General features: G+C 42.9%; 1 protein-coding gene across 1 annotated transcript in view; it reads left to right on the forward strand.

The window, feature by feature from the left end:
- The window catches only part of stac (SH3 and cysteine rich domain), a 186,940-nt gene extending 173,820 nt beyond the window's left edge, over window positions 1-13,120 (forward strand). The window contains exons 10-11 of the mRNA XM_078217125.1: window positions 3,272-3,409; window positions 11,113-13,120. Coding sequence (XP_078073251.1) covers window positions 3,272-3,409; window positions 11,113-11,211 — 237 coding nt within the window. The 3' untranslated portion in view covers window positions 11,212-13,120. The remainder of the gene's footprint in view (window positions 1-3,271; window positions 3,410-11,112) is intronic.
- The last annotated feature ends 619 nt before the right edge of the window (window positions 13,121-13,739 follow it).

Here is a 13,739-nt window from a genome sequence, read left to right on the forward strand (position 1 = left end):
CCTGCGAGACCCAATTTTTCCTCCAGGGTGGTAGGGGCAGGACAGAATCAGGCCCATCAACCCCAGAAGCAGATCCTAGCGAGTCATGGGGACAGACAGGTTCTAAAGTGGGCTGGTTAGAAGACCCACCTTGGTTCTCTGAGATTCATTCCAGTTATTTTAGTCACCGTTAGGCCCTCTAGCCTTCAACAACCCCCACCCAGACGTCATGACCTCTCATACCCCCTTGCCATCTCCATGCCAACTCGCCTCCCACCCACCTCCCATAGCCCCTACAACTCCTGCCATGGCTCCTCATATCCCCCCCCTTGTTACATCCATAGCCACACACACAATATTCACCATGGGGAGTCCTTAGGAGACATGTGAAGATGAAAAATTTAACTTCCAATGATCTGATACAGCTTCCACTCATATATACTTGCCTGTGAAAAAGCTCCCATTCAAGAAACGCGTTCAAAGATTTTAAATTTCCTCAAGTGGTCAATCTCTTTAAAAACAAATTTTTATTTATATCCTATATCAAAGACAGCTAAACCTTTAATAACCTCTTTAAACTATCAATCGCAGTGTGAACTCAAAACACCCGGCTAAGATAATTATATCTTTTGAAAGTCAGCCACGCATTAATAACGACAATAATAGTCCTTGGGGAAATATCAACAAAGGCCTCTATCTATTGAAACTACTCGACCAGGTGGTAATGTTTTCCTGACCTACAGCAGATGGCTTGTCAATATAAACTGTCCAGCATATTTTTTTTCGGCTGTCACTGACAGCTTCAGCCCATTTTACTTTCATGCTTAAAGTGCAGGGGATTTAAAAAGAATCTAAGATCATGACAGTTATACGGACCTTATCCACCCTTAAGGAATGTTACATCTACCTCATAAATTTGTGATTACCACACTGTGGATTGAGGCCCTTACAACAACCAAAATGGGGTTTGCTTCAATTCAGCACGGAGTTCAATTAGCCATGCAGACTTTCAAAGAACAAAGAAAATTACAGCACAGGAACAGGCCCTTCGGCCCTCCAAGCCTGCACCGACCAATTACCATTTTTGTGTGAATCACACCCTGCTCCCTTGTTATACCAGCAAAAATTGGATTTGTTGCAAATGGGGGTGGGACTCCCACATCCAGGTCCTGCCGACCATTTTTAAAGTAGAAAATCTGATTCATACTTTTCAAAATTAATTTATGTTTAAGTGATCACTTTTTGAATTATGTTTTAAAAAACAGATAAACTAAAACCACCCTGCTAAGACGTCAGATTTAGTACATTCCTCCCAGTGAAGTGCAAATTGGACATTACATGAGTTATATTTATTGCATTATAAACATGGCGACGTCCCAGTTAAGTTAGAAAAAACAGAAATCATGGATGATTACTTGCACAATTTCTGCTAAGTAATTACAAAAGTGTATTGCAAATTGTTATGCTATTTGGATTAAAGATTTTAAGTGCAGTTGGCTCGAGAACATCATTACTGGAATAAATTGGAGCATTGTTACAATAAGAGCTTCATTTTTCTGTGTGCAGAGAAGCAAAGAGCATGTTCTGTGCAGAGCTCTGCAAAATCTGACTGTGATTTCATGATCCTACACACACAGCAAGGAGCTGTACTTCCAGGGATTAGTAATTAGAGAAATGGTGCTCCAGTGTTGTAATCATGGCCACCATTCTCTCGAATCGGGACTCAGTACCCACACCAGTGGGAAAGCTGGAGTGGTTCGCACTGGCACTGGCAGCGTCTGTTATATGGGATTCACCCACCTGATCGATGCAAATTAATGCATCTCAGGAAACCGCCAGGCAGCCCGGCTGTTCAGAGATCTCTGCACTGGGAGATGGGCCCCCTACCAAAATGAAAATGATGATCCCCCCCCCCCTGACCAGGGGACCATTACAAACCCCTCACCAAAGAGGGGCACCCTCCTCCCACCCACATATAATGAGTCCCCACCCACACCATGCAATCATGAGAGTGACCTGACCACCCCCTACTCAGCCTGCCATCATCCCCTTTCCCCACTCAGACCCCCCTTTCCCACCCAGAACCCAATCAGCCCTCTTTCCCAAGTCAGCCCACTACCCCCCTCAGACCCCGCCCTTTGAAGAAACCACAGCTGTCAGTCAGGCTCAGTCGATGTAAATATTATGGTTAGGAACAATGGAGGTACTTGAAATGCCCCATTCTAGCGTGAAGGGAAATGTAAATAAACACAGCAGACTGGAGGCTGTGTAGAAATCCATTAAGCTGCCAGCGAAACCTCTTTCAAAGCACCACACTTTGAAATTGATGGAGATCAAAGATTTTCAATGCAGTATAAAGGGTTTAAAAGATTTCTGCTTGCTCGGAAGTCTCAGATACTCCAAATAAAGGCTGTGTGAATATATTGAGGCTGAGTGCACAGCAGTGAAGAATAGAAACACCCCCCCCCCCCATAACGATCCAGAGGTTGAGTGGTATCAGGCTGGGGGCATGGGAGCAAGCGGTTGTCCTCGCCACTCTCCCAGGATGGAGGTCTTGTGGCTAGACTTCCCCCACCTATATCTCTGACCTTCCAGTCTCTGCAACCTCCATTTTGTACTCAGACTTTGAGATTGATGCATAACCCTTTGGATAGCAACTAAATGCACCAATATGTTGAGAAGTCCAACTGCAGAAGCCATCGTGTCCAGTTCAGACACTTCCAACTAAGTTTAATTGGTGGAAAATCAAGAATCCAGCAAACAAACGCACTGACCTCCAAATCTGATATCTGTTCCCATTGAACAACCAGATGGAGTGTTGAAATTTTGGTGCCCTCGTCTCCCCAAAAATATACCTCAGCCACAACCTCTGAACAGAACCTACAGCACAATATCTCATTCCCAGAACAGCCAATCTATTAACCTCTAAGCCAGTGCATCAGTTTAGTATCTATTAGTGATAGAGACATCTCTGTGCTAAGGACAATGCCCTTTATTAGTCTGGTTAAAACTGACTGGGCTCGTTTCCTCCTCAGAGCCAACAATTAAATGTATTGATCTGGGTTGAATGAGAAACAAAAATGAACAGACCACAAACCCTATGGTTTGTGTCTCCTCCCCTCATCTTCACGAGGTGATGTCATGACACAGTAGTGCCAGTAAGGAGCCTGCCGAGACATTACATTTTAGGTCAAAGATGGGGATGTAACACTGTGGCCCTGATCTTTCTGTAGCAGTGGATCCAGGTGAAGTTAATCTTCTTTATTGGTTATTTTTCTTTTTCATTCCCCAGGGTAAAATCGCTGACCGAGTTGGATATTTTCCTGCAACATTTGTTCAGAAAGTGATGGTAGGTGAGAAGGTCTTCAGATGCACCAAACCGTTCACAGGCTCGAAAGAAGAAGGACAGATAAATGTGAAAGAAAATCAGGTTATTAACATCTAAAACTTCTTCTGTTTTTATTTTAATTATGAAAATTAAAGTTTACATAATAACATTGCCAAATTATCCCTTAATTGGAATTAATTAATCAAGCTTGGATAAGGAAAAGATAAAAGAGGAGTAAGCGTTCTCAATTGGAGAAAAGCCAACTTTACTGATGTGCAATTTAGCAAAAGTAGATTGAAAACAGCTGCTTGGACGTAGAGAGTCAAAGCAATATGTTCAAGGAGACGATAATGAGAGATCAGAGCAATTATAATCCCGCAAAGATAAAATTACTCCCAAAGGTAGAGCCCTCTGCATGTCAAGCAACATACCATGGACCAATATGATGGCTGGGAGGTTTGCTAGTGTTATTGGGAACGGTTTAAGTGGCTTGGCAGGAGGGTGCAAACCTGAGGGAGAGGAACATCGATGAAAATGGAAGGCAGAAAATTAGTAAGCGTGTGTGAAAGACAAAGGGAGCAATGGGTTATAAAAAGGAGTTTGGCAGTGTTTAATGATATATACTTCAATAGGAGGAGTTAAGTGAATAAAACTGAAGGTAAAAATAGATGCATGGAACTCTGATAATATGGATATTAATGAAGCATGGCTTAAAGCAGCTCAACATTCTTGGGACCCCCACACCCTAGGGTAAAAGTTGGAGGCCAGCCTGCCTCTTTTGGCGTGCTCACCCCATGGCCATTTAACAGTTAATTGGCTTGAGGCGGGACTTCCACCCTATTGGGCGGGATAACCTGCCTCCAAGATAGCTGACAGCTGTTTGACCCAGCAGCGCCACCAGGGAGTGATGGCCACTGTTGAGACTACAGTGTGTTCTCAGGAGAAGCAAACTACGCAGGAGCCAGACTTGAATGTAAGGCTGGGCTAGACAAGTGGGGATTGGCTCGACATTTGACCCTGACCTTTCTTGCTGAGGGTAAAATCCAAGCGGCATGGGAGAGGCCCTTACGTGACTGTTAATTGGCTTAAGGGCTTTGATTGGCCCACATTCCAAGTGGGCCATCCGATGGCTCCCCACCCCTGGAAAATTGCAGCGGGGGTGGACAGGATAGTGAGACACATGCCCCCTGCTATATTGGACCCTCAGGTGTCCATTCCACATCTATGAAACTAAAAAATAATTATAGCATGATCCTATAGCCTATTAGATACTAAGCCCCCAAATTTGAATTTAATCCCATGAATGAATTTTTTAAAATGTCAACTCCCGGAAGTGCCTTTGGTCATTTCCCTACCTGAAAGGGACTATACAAATGCAAGTTGCTATTTTTTCTCAATCCACAGTTCTTCATGTTTGGTCATGCAGTTCCTGGTTATTTTTAAACTGCTTAATGATGTACCTTTAAAAAAAAAAGTTTGAACATTATATTTGCCCTTCCTTCAACCAGAAGACATTATTGCTGTTTCCAATGAATCCATATTGCAGTCAACACCCTTTGCACCAACAAGTCACCAGACCTCACACTGCTGTTGCTGCCAAGAGCACAGAATCAAAATAATTGGCAAAAGGAGTAAAATTGATGTCAGGAAAACTTTTTTCACCCAGAGGGTGGTTGGAGTCTGGAATGAACTTCCTGAGAGGAAGGTAGTGACAAGTTCGATCAAGGTGTTCAAAAAGGGAATTCGATTGCTATCAGAAAAGAAAGAATGTGCAAAGTTGCAGGGATAAGGCAGAAGAGTGGAACTATAGGTAGAATGCTCTTTCAGAGAGCCAGTGTAAACTTGATGGGCTGAATGGCCTCCTTCTGCACTGTAAAGATTCTGTGAAGATTCAGATATATAACAATTAACATAGATGCTCACTAAGGAGTGATTGCTCAAATCTATACACCCAACGCAAAGCCTCACCCAGCAATGCAGCTCATCACAAAATCATGAGCGAAATGCAACCATTTCATCCAGAAAACGTTTGGAGCAATTTCCTAACATGTGCTCCCAGTAGGCAAGGCTCTATACATTTGGAAATTAAAACAATGGTAATTGAAGCCTCATTTAAATATTATTTGTTAATATAGTTACTAGCTCATTTTCTGATCATGAAAGGCCAATTCTTTTTGAATCCATATTTAGTAGCAGTGGATTTGTTTGGGATAAAAGGGCTGACATTTCAACCCAAGAAGTCATTGGTTCCGTGTATTTGATTTGAAGAACTGTTTCAAATATTCCAAAAAATGCAGTTTTCTCACTGAGGAATGTGAGGGCTGATTCTGCACATAGGTGCATTTTATTGTAGGTCTATGATATTGGGGTGATTTTACTTAATACTATCTCACATGTCTTCTGCACATATCAGGAAGTTGTGGGTGTGGTAACAGTAATTTTTGAGGACACTGCACCCACAACTTGCAGGGCCAATGTTCCTCATGCATATTTAATAGCTCAAAGATCCCTTCTGTAGCAGTGAATAATGCAGTATAATTTGTTTAACATCCATTCTACTCTTGCCAAAGTTATCCCAACTTCATGTGAACACAAGAGGATAAACTACTACTATAGTAAGTCATCAACAGTAGGGAACAAAGCTTATAGTTCTGTTGCAAGCAGAAAGGGAACAGAAGCTGGTGAATATGACTTTAAGACAAGAAATTATCAAATTCTCAGGCCAAGAGTAAGTTCCTTGCTGCTGAAAGGCCAACAGCATTTGCGACATATAAACTTTTTGCTACTGAGTGAATTTTAGAAACATAGAAAACTACAGCACAAAACAGGCCCTTCGGCCCCACAAGTTGTGCTGAACATATCGCTACCTTTTAGGCCTACCTATAACCCTCCATCCTATTATCTCCCATGTACTCATCCAGGAGTCTCTTAAAAGACCCTATTGAGTTTGCCTCCATCACCACTGACGGCAGCCGATTCCACTCGCCCACCACCCTCTGTGTGAAAAACTTCCCCCTAACATCTCCCCTGTACGTACCCCCCAGCACCTTAAACCTGTGTCCTCTCGTAGCAGACATTTCCACCCTGGGAAAAAGCCTCTGAGAGTCCACCCGATCTATGCCCCTCAACATCTTATATACTTCTATTAGGTCTCCTCTCATCCTTCGTCTCTCCAAGGAGAAAAGACCGAGCTCCCTCAGCCTATCCTCATAAGGCATGCCACTCAATCCAGGCAACATCCTTGTAAATCTGCTCTGCACCCTTTCAATCTTTTCCACATCCTTCCTGTAATGAGGCGACCAGAACTCAGCACAGTACTCCAAGTGGGGTCTGACGAGGGTCTTATATAGCTGCATCATTATCCCCGGACTCCTAAACTCAATCCCTCGATTGATAAAGGCCAGCACACCATACGCCTTCTTAACCACCTCCTCCACCTGCGGGGCCGATTTTAGAGTCCTTTGGACCCGGACCCCAAGGTCCTTCTGATCCTCTACTGTACTAAGAGTCTTTTCCTTTATATTGTACTCCTTCATCCCATTTGACCTGCCAAAATGGACCACTACGCATTTATCTGGGTTGAAGTCCATCTGCCACTTTTCCGCCCGGTCTTGCATCCTATCTATGTCCCTCTGTAACTTCTGACATCCCTCCAGACCGTCCACAACCCCACCAACCTTCGTGTGGTCGGCAAACTTACCAACCCATCCCTCCACTTCCTCATCCAGGTCATTTATGAAAATGACAAACGGCAAGGGTCCCAGAACAGATCCCTGGGGCACACCACTGGTGACCGACCTCCATTTAGAAAAAGACCCATCTATACCCACTCTCTGCCTCCTTTGGGCAAGCCAGTTCTGGATCCACAGGGCAGCAGTCCCTTGGATCCCATGCCCTCTCACTTTTTCTAGAAGCCTTGCATGGGGGACCTTATCGAACGCCTTGCTAAAATCCATATAAACCACATCTACCGCTTTCCCTTCGTCAATGTGTTTAGTCACATTTTTGAAGAACTCCACTAGGCTCGTAAGGCACGATCTGCCTTTGACAAAGCCATGCTGAGTATTCTTGAGCATACTAAACCTCTCTAAATGCTCATAAATCCTGTCCCTCAGGATCTTCTCCATCAGCTTACCGACCACTGAGGTTAGACTCACCGGTCGGTAATTTCCTGGGCTATCCCTATTCCCCTTCTTGAAAATAGGAACCACATCCGCAATCCTCCAATCCTCTGGCACCTCTCCCGTCTCCATCAACGGATGCAGCTTGCCGTTTTCCCAGTCTGTGATAGCTGCCTTCCAGTTTCCAGCATAACACCAATAGCCAGAAAGGATTGGAAACTGATGGTCAGAGACACTGCTATTTCTTCCCTTGTTTCCTATACAGCTGCCCAGAAGAAGTTTCATCCTGGCCTGGTGGTTTATTCACTTTCATAGATGCTAAGCACTTTAATATTTCCTCCCTCACTATGCCTTTCATGCTTCTCCTTTGCAATGTCTATTTGTCCCTCTGTTTTGTGAAAACAGAAACAAAAGGCCAGATTTTTGCAGAGTTGAGGAGATTTGTGGACATTTAAAATGGCAGGCACGACTCAGACCTGCGTCTGGAATGACTGCCCACATTTCTGACAAATCTAATTTTTGTGGGTATGGTGAAAGGGGCGGGCATGATTCACACTTGAAACCTAAACTTAGCAGGACCATTTGAACTTAGTGCTAAATTCAAACAAACTCCATTTTGACTGTTGCAAGGGCCTTAACCTGCAGTGTGGGAATCATGGAGGGCAGGTGAGGTCTTTTTAACTTCCATGATCTGGAGTTTTGTAATTGACTTGCTCGTCAAACTTTAAAAAAACTGGCGTAAGCTCACAGTGATTGTTTTAAAAACTCTGCTTTGATTGCTTTGATTGACAGGCCAGCTGCTGCTGCTGTCCGTGCAGTTCTTTGTTGACATTTTCCCAAGGGCTATCATTTTGACATCATGAAACATTTTTAGAAGTTTATTTTATTTCATCTCCGCCTGCCTTCTGAGGTCCACTGAGTGGTCAGTCTGTACTGAGTGGTTAGCACTGCTGCCTCACAGCGGCTGGGACCCGCCTGGAGTGATTCCAGCCTGGAGTCTGTCTATGTGGAGTTGGTAAGAAGTCTCACAACACCAGGTTAAAGTCCAACAGGTGTTCATTCATCCGTTGTACAAATGAACACCGCTCGACAATCACCAGGCAAGACTGTTCTCTTCCTGTGGGGGAGCACTTCAGCAGTCACGGGCATTCAGCCTTGGATCTTCAGGTAAGCGTTCTCCAAGGCGGCCTTCACGACACACGACAGCGCAGAGTCGCTGAGCAGAAACTGATAGCCAAGTTCCGCACACATGAGGACGGCCTAAACCGGGATGTTGGATTTATGTCACATTATCAGTAACCCCCACAGCTTGCCCCCTGGACTTGCAGAATCTCACTAGCTGCTCTGTCTGGAGACAATACACATCTCTTTAACCTGTGTTTAATGCTCCCTCCACCACATTGTCTGTACCTTTAAGACCTGGCTGGCTTTTATAGAATTTTATAGAAACCCTACAGTGCAGAAGGAGGCCATTCGGCCCATCGAGTCTGCACCGACCACAATCCCACCCAGGCCCTACCCCCACATATTTTACCCGCTCATCCCTCTAACCTACACATCCCAGGACTCTAAGGGACAATTTTTTAACCTGGCCAATCAACCTAACCCGCACATCTTTGGACTGTGGGAGGAAACCGGAGCACCCGGAGGAAACCCACGCAGACACGAGGAGAATGTGCAAACTCCACACAGACAGTGACCCGAGCCGGGAATCGAACCCGGGACCCTGGAGCTGTGAAGCAGCAGTGCTAACCACTGTGCTACCGTGCCGCTGTAGGGATTCGCATTCTAATTAGTATTCTGTAACTTGATTTCTGTGATTCTGTGCGCTGTTTGAGAGCACATTTCCACTCCATCTGACGAAGGAGCAGCACTCCGAAAGCTTATGGTATTTGCTACCAAATAAACCTGTTGGACCTTAACCTGGTGTTGTGAGACTTCTTACCGTGTTCACCCCAGTCTAACGCCGGCATCTCCACATTATGCAGAGTTGGCCTGTTCTCCCTGTGTCTGTGTGGCTTTCCTCCGGGTGCTCCGATTTCCTCCCACAGTCCAAAGATGTGCAGGTTAGGTGGATTGGCCATGCTATATTACCCCTTAGTTTGTCTGTGTGTGTGAGAGTGGATGTGGTTGTGCTGGATGTGGTGTAATGCCCCTTGAGCTATAAGCCCCTTTGCGACCTGTTCCAGGAATAATTAGCTACAGAAACAGACGTAAATTTGACCGATGCATCATCAGGTTCTGGAAATGTTGAAAGAGAGCCATTTTCTGCAGTATTGAATTTTTGAAGTCCCTTTGTGTCATTTTCACCTCGTTTATGTTATCAGCAACAATTAACTCTTGTTTAATTACCAATTAATGTTTACACCACAATCAGTACCTTTTACAATCCACCCATGTCCAACTTGATGCAGGAGATTACAGAAACACAACTGATAAGATCCTTCAAATTCGAACACTTTCCAAATGTTAGATGCAAGAGGGATGTTTCCTCACAGAGTGTGTTAGACAGAATCTGTTTGGAAGATTGTATAATATTTTGAATAATGCTATGAAATTGCGGGCCTTGTGACGGTTGGGAAAAGTTTCCAGGGACCAGCAGCTGCCTGTTTCTCTGTGGAACAACTCATCTCTGCTTATGTATTTGGAAGAGATGACTGGCTTGATTTTTTAGCTAGTGGCTAGCCTTAGATGTAGGCTTAATGTCCTGGTCCACAATAGCATTGTGTGAATCCTCATGGTTTAAATAGTATGTCATAATAAACTAACAGCTGAGATGGGAAATAGATCAGGAACTTACCTAGCCTACCTAGGCTGGCACAGTGGTTAGTACTGCTGTCTCACAGCGCCAGGGACTGGGTTCAATTCCTGGCTTGGGTCACTGTCTGTGTGGAGTTTGCACATGCTCCCGTGTCTGCATCTGTTTCCTCTGGGTGCTCTGGTTTCCTCCCACAGTCCAAAGATGTGCAGGTTAGATGGATTGGTCATGCTAAATTGTCCCTTAATGTCAGGGGACTAACTAGGGTAAATGCATGAGGTTATGGGGATAGGGTCTGGGTGGAATTGTGGTCAGTGCAGACTCGATGGGCCAAATGGCCTCCTTCTGCACTGTAGGATTCTATGATTCTATTCTGTTACTGCCACCACGCGCTCTCCCCTCGCCCCCAACTCCTGCCATTCTCTGTTATATCCAAATGACAGAAACGCATCAGTGCATTTTCTACCACTTGTGCCAAATCAACATTGAATACTGGTTTATCTTCTGAAAACCTGAATATCATCTTGCTCTATAAATGTTTAAATAATACATTCATCTTCAAGGATTCCGTGGGGGTGAGTTGGGGACAGACTGGGGGGAGCATTTCATGGCCTGGATGGTAACCTGGGGAAGTGAATCAGTGGAACAAAAATCAGGCATGTTGCCTAAAGGTGGACCTTTCACTCCACTAGATTGCCGCACGGGCAGTGTAGTTTAAAATGACCCACAGTTTCTTGAGACCACGCAATTAAGCTTTGATATTGTTACATGTCAAAATCAGAAATAAAACAGAGAAATTTGCTTTGTATTATACAAACACACACTTCCAAGGTCGCAGCTCAGAAAAATGAGCTTCTAGAGACTTTCTGCAGGTTTTAATGTGAATCACATGCAGCTCGCTTTTTAACGCTTCCCTCTATTTGCAGATCTGTGTGGACAAGGGTGAAGAAATTAATGGTTTCATTAAAGTGCGCAGTGGGAAGAAGAAGGGTTTTGTGCCACTTGATATCCTCGTCAATATCTGATGTTACATTGGGTTTGTGTGGTGAAGGTGATGTTACTTATTGTGGTACTTGCCATCCTTGTCTCACATTATCAGCAATGATGAACTGTCTTGTGGTCCTTTTTGGACAGTCAGATGACCAAAAGAGCATGTTGAATCAAGTTCAGAATTGCTTCATGAAACTCAGATCTTGGCATTGCTCTCCCAGATTGGAGAGGGTGGTATCTGCAGTTGTATATAGGGTTTGGTGATTTTCTATCCCTATAAAATCTGACAATGGCGAGGACAGTTTAAATGTCTTTATTGTTTATTTACACATTATTGACATCCAAATAGGAAGTAGCTAATCAAATGCAGTGTTTTTTTTAAAGTTGTGTGTGTTTTCATGAATTATTGCTGTACTGTGTGTTTTCAAAGGACAACTGCTCCCGCATCACACTTACTGGTTATGTTATCATGTGACAAACATGAAGTTTCTTGGCTAAAGTGAATTGTGGTTTAACCCCAAAATTATTTGCCTTCCTGGTGTCTGGACAGCTCACAGGATCACAGATCTGCCTGGTACACATTAACTTGAGGCATGCTCGACAATATTCAAGTCAGGCAATAATTATTGTCAATTTTAGTTGACAAAAAAAAATCTGCTTCTCCTCTGTGTGGGAATTATGTGTTACATCATCTTATACATTTTAATATCTTTAAAGACTTTTATCAGAAAGGAGAAAAAAATCAATTATCATTAGTGGTGGAATGCAGATTTTGAAGACATTCTTAGCTAATTTAATGTCTCAGTGACCAATAAGCAGCATAATAAGAAGAGAAAATTGGTGGCCACTTTTATAACAGATCGACATTGGATCTGGTGCTGCTGGGCATTTTGGAATGGTTGGCTGAATGTAGTTTGTTATCAATTAAATATAAATGCACACTTTTTTTAAGTTTCTAGTACATCTAAAATGTATATCTGGGTTGGTGTAAATAAAGATGCTGATTGCCTACAGATGTTTATAAAACCTACAAACCAAAATTTTCTCTCTCATAATAAGTATCTGATTTCAGCCATGTTGCTGAGTGGACTGGAGGTCAGGCTCTGGAGTCTGAAACAATCGATTCAATCCCACTCCTCCCCCATCCCAGATTGACCCTTAGCAGTCAGCTTCAGAGTGGCACTGGTAGAGGTCAAGTAACCGGCTGCTCATCTGCCATCTTGAATGAAGCCAATTCAAAGTGCAAATTTTTAAAAAATATTTAAAGAGAAGCAGCCTAATTTTAACCAAAACTGCTTCAGTGCTGTTAGAAATCTGAGTTTCTGGGCTTTGGGAAGACACTACTAAATAGAACTGTTTGCAGACCCTGGTCCTGATACGATGTCCTTTTCACATCGGGGTCAAACAAGTCATGTGTTTTGCACAATCATGTCAATCTTACAATTTAGATCCATATCATTGGCTGTGAAACCTGTCTTTAAATCCTGCTTGCAACCAATGAAAAGTCACATATTTGAAACTACCACATACCAAATGGACGATAGGAACTATGTGCATTAAAAAAATTTAAAAGTTTAAAGTTCGGAAACTGCTAAAATTATTTGAATACATTAATTTATTTGAAATGCTAGAAAAAATTGAATTAAAAATAAAAGAGAACAAGTTACGCAGAAATCAAGTGCTTATATTTTTATTTGAAGATGTGTCTGTGAATTTTGAAGGATGAATTTAATGAGACAACTTCTGACTGTTTAGTAGCTTTATTTGTTTAATTTACTGTATGTTTCAGCATTCACAATGTATGATCTGAAAACCAATGGACCTGCCCAACCCATGAAGACAGTCATTTCACTCCAATATCCCCATGTTGTGACAGGTTAATAAAATTGCACTTCTCCGGAATCAATACTATATCAATCAATAAAAGTTACAATGTTTATTATTAAACGGTCATATTATAATTATGTGTTTTGATTGTTCTGTGCCAATCCAAAGAGCTTCTCATTTTCTTTTTTTCGCTGTTGCAGTTTGCAAATTCTAATCTCCGCCTTGTTAAACAGTAACTGGGTAAATATTGTGTGTAATGTGAGGAAATGAATTGGCAGCCCTAGTTCTCTATCAGTAAGATTGTGCTTAATGGTTTATGAAGAATTTATAGAAGCAAAAGGAAAGAGCTTTTTGACACCCTGACCCTCTTTTAAAAAAAGCAATACCCCAAAAGACATAACAAATGGAAGAAAATGCTTCTAACTAAATACCTCATTTTGCATGTTGAATAAACCAGGGCAATGTTTCCTGAAGTATCTTCCAATCCACGTTGCCATTCTCAATAACTTTATTGCTGACGAAGCCAATTGTTAATAATCTGATGGAATATAGTTAAATTAGTCATTCCAAGTGATTTGAACAGCACTCTTACCGTCACTGTCCATCTATCCATTTTCTAGGGAGCAGTATTTGGAGTGAGGAGACATGTGCGTCTGTCAGATACAAATACTACTGCTGGGAATCAGCCCAGTATTCAGTCGGTGATCCAGTGGGGCCTGATCCCGTGCATTTAAAT

The sequence above is a fragment of the Mustelus asterias genome, chromosome 7 (assembly GCF_964213995.1).
Source record: "Mustelus asterias chromosome 7, sMusAst1.hap1.1, whole genome shotgun sequence".
In the NCBI taxonomy this organism is placed as follows: domain Eukaryota; kingdom Metazoa; phylum Chordata; class Chondrichthyes; order Carcharhiniformes; family Triakidae; genus Mustelus; species Mustelus asterias.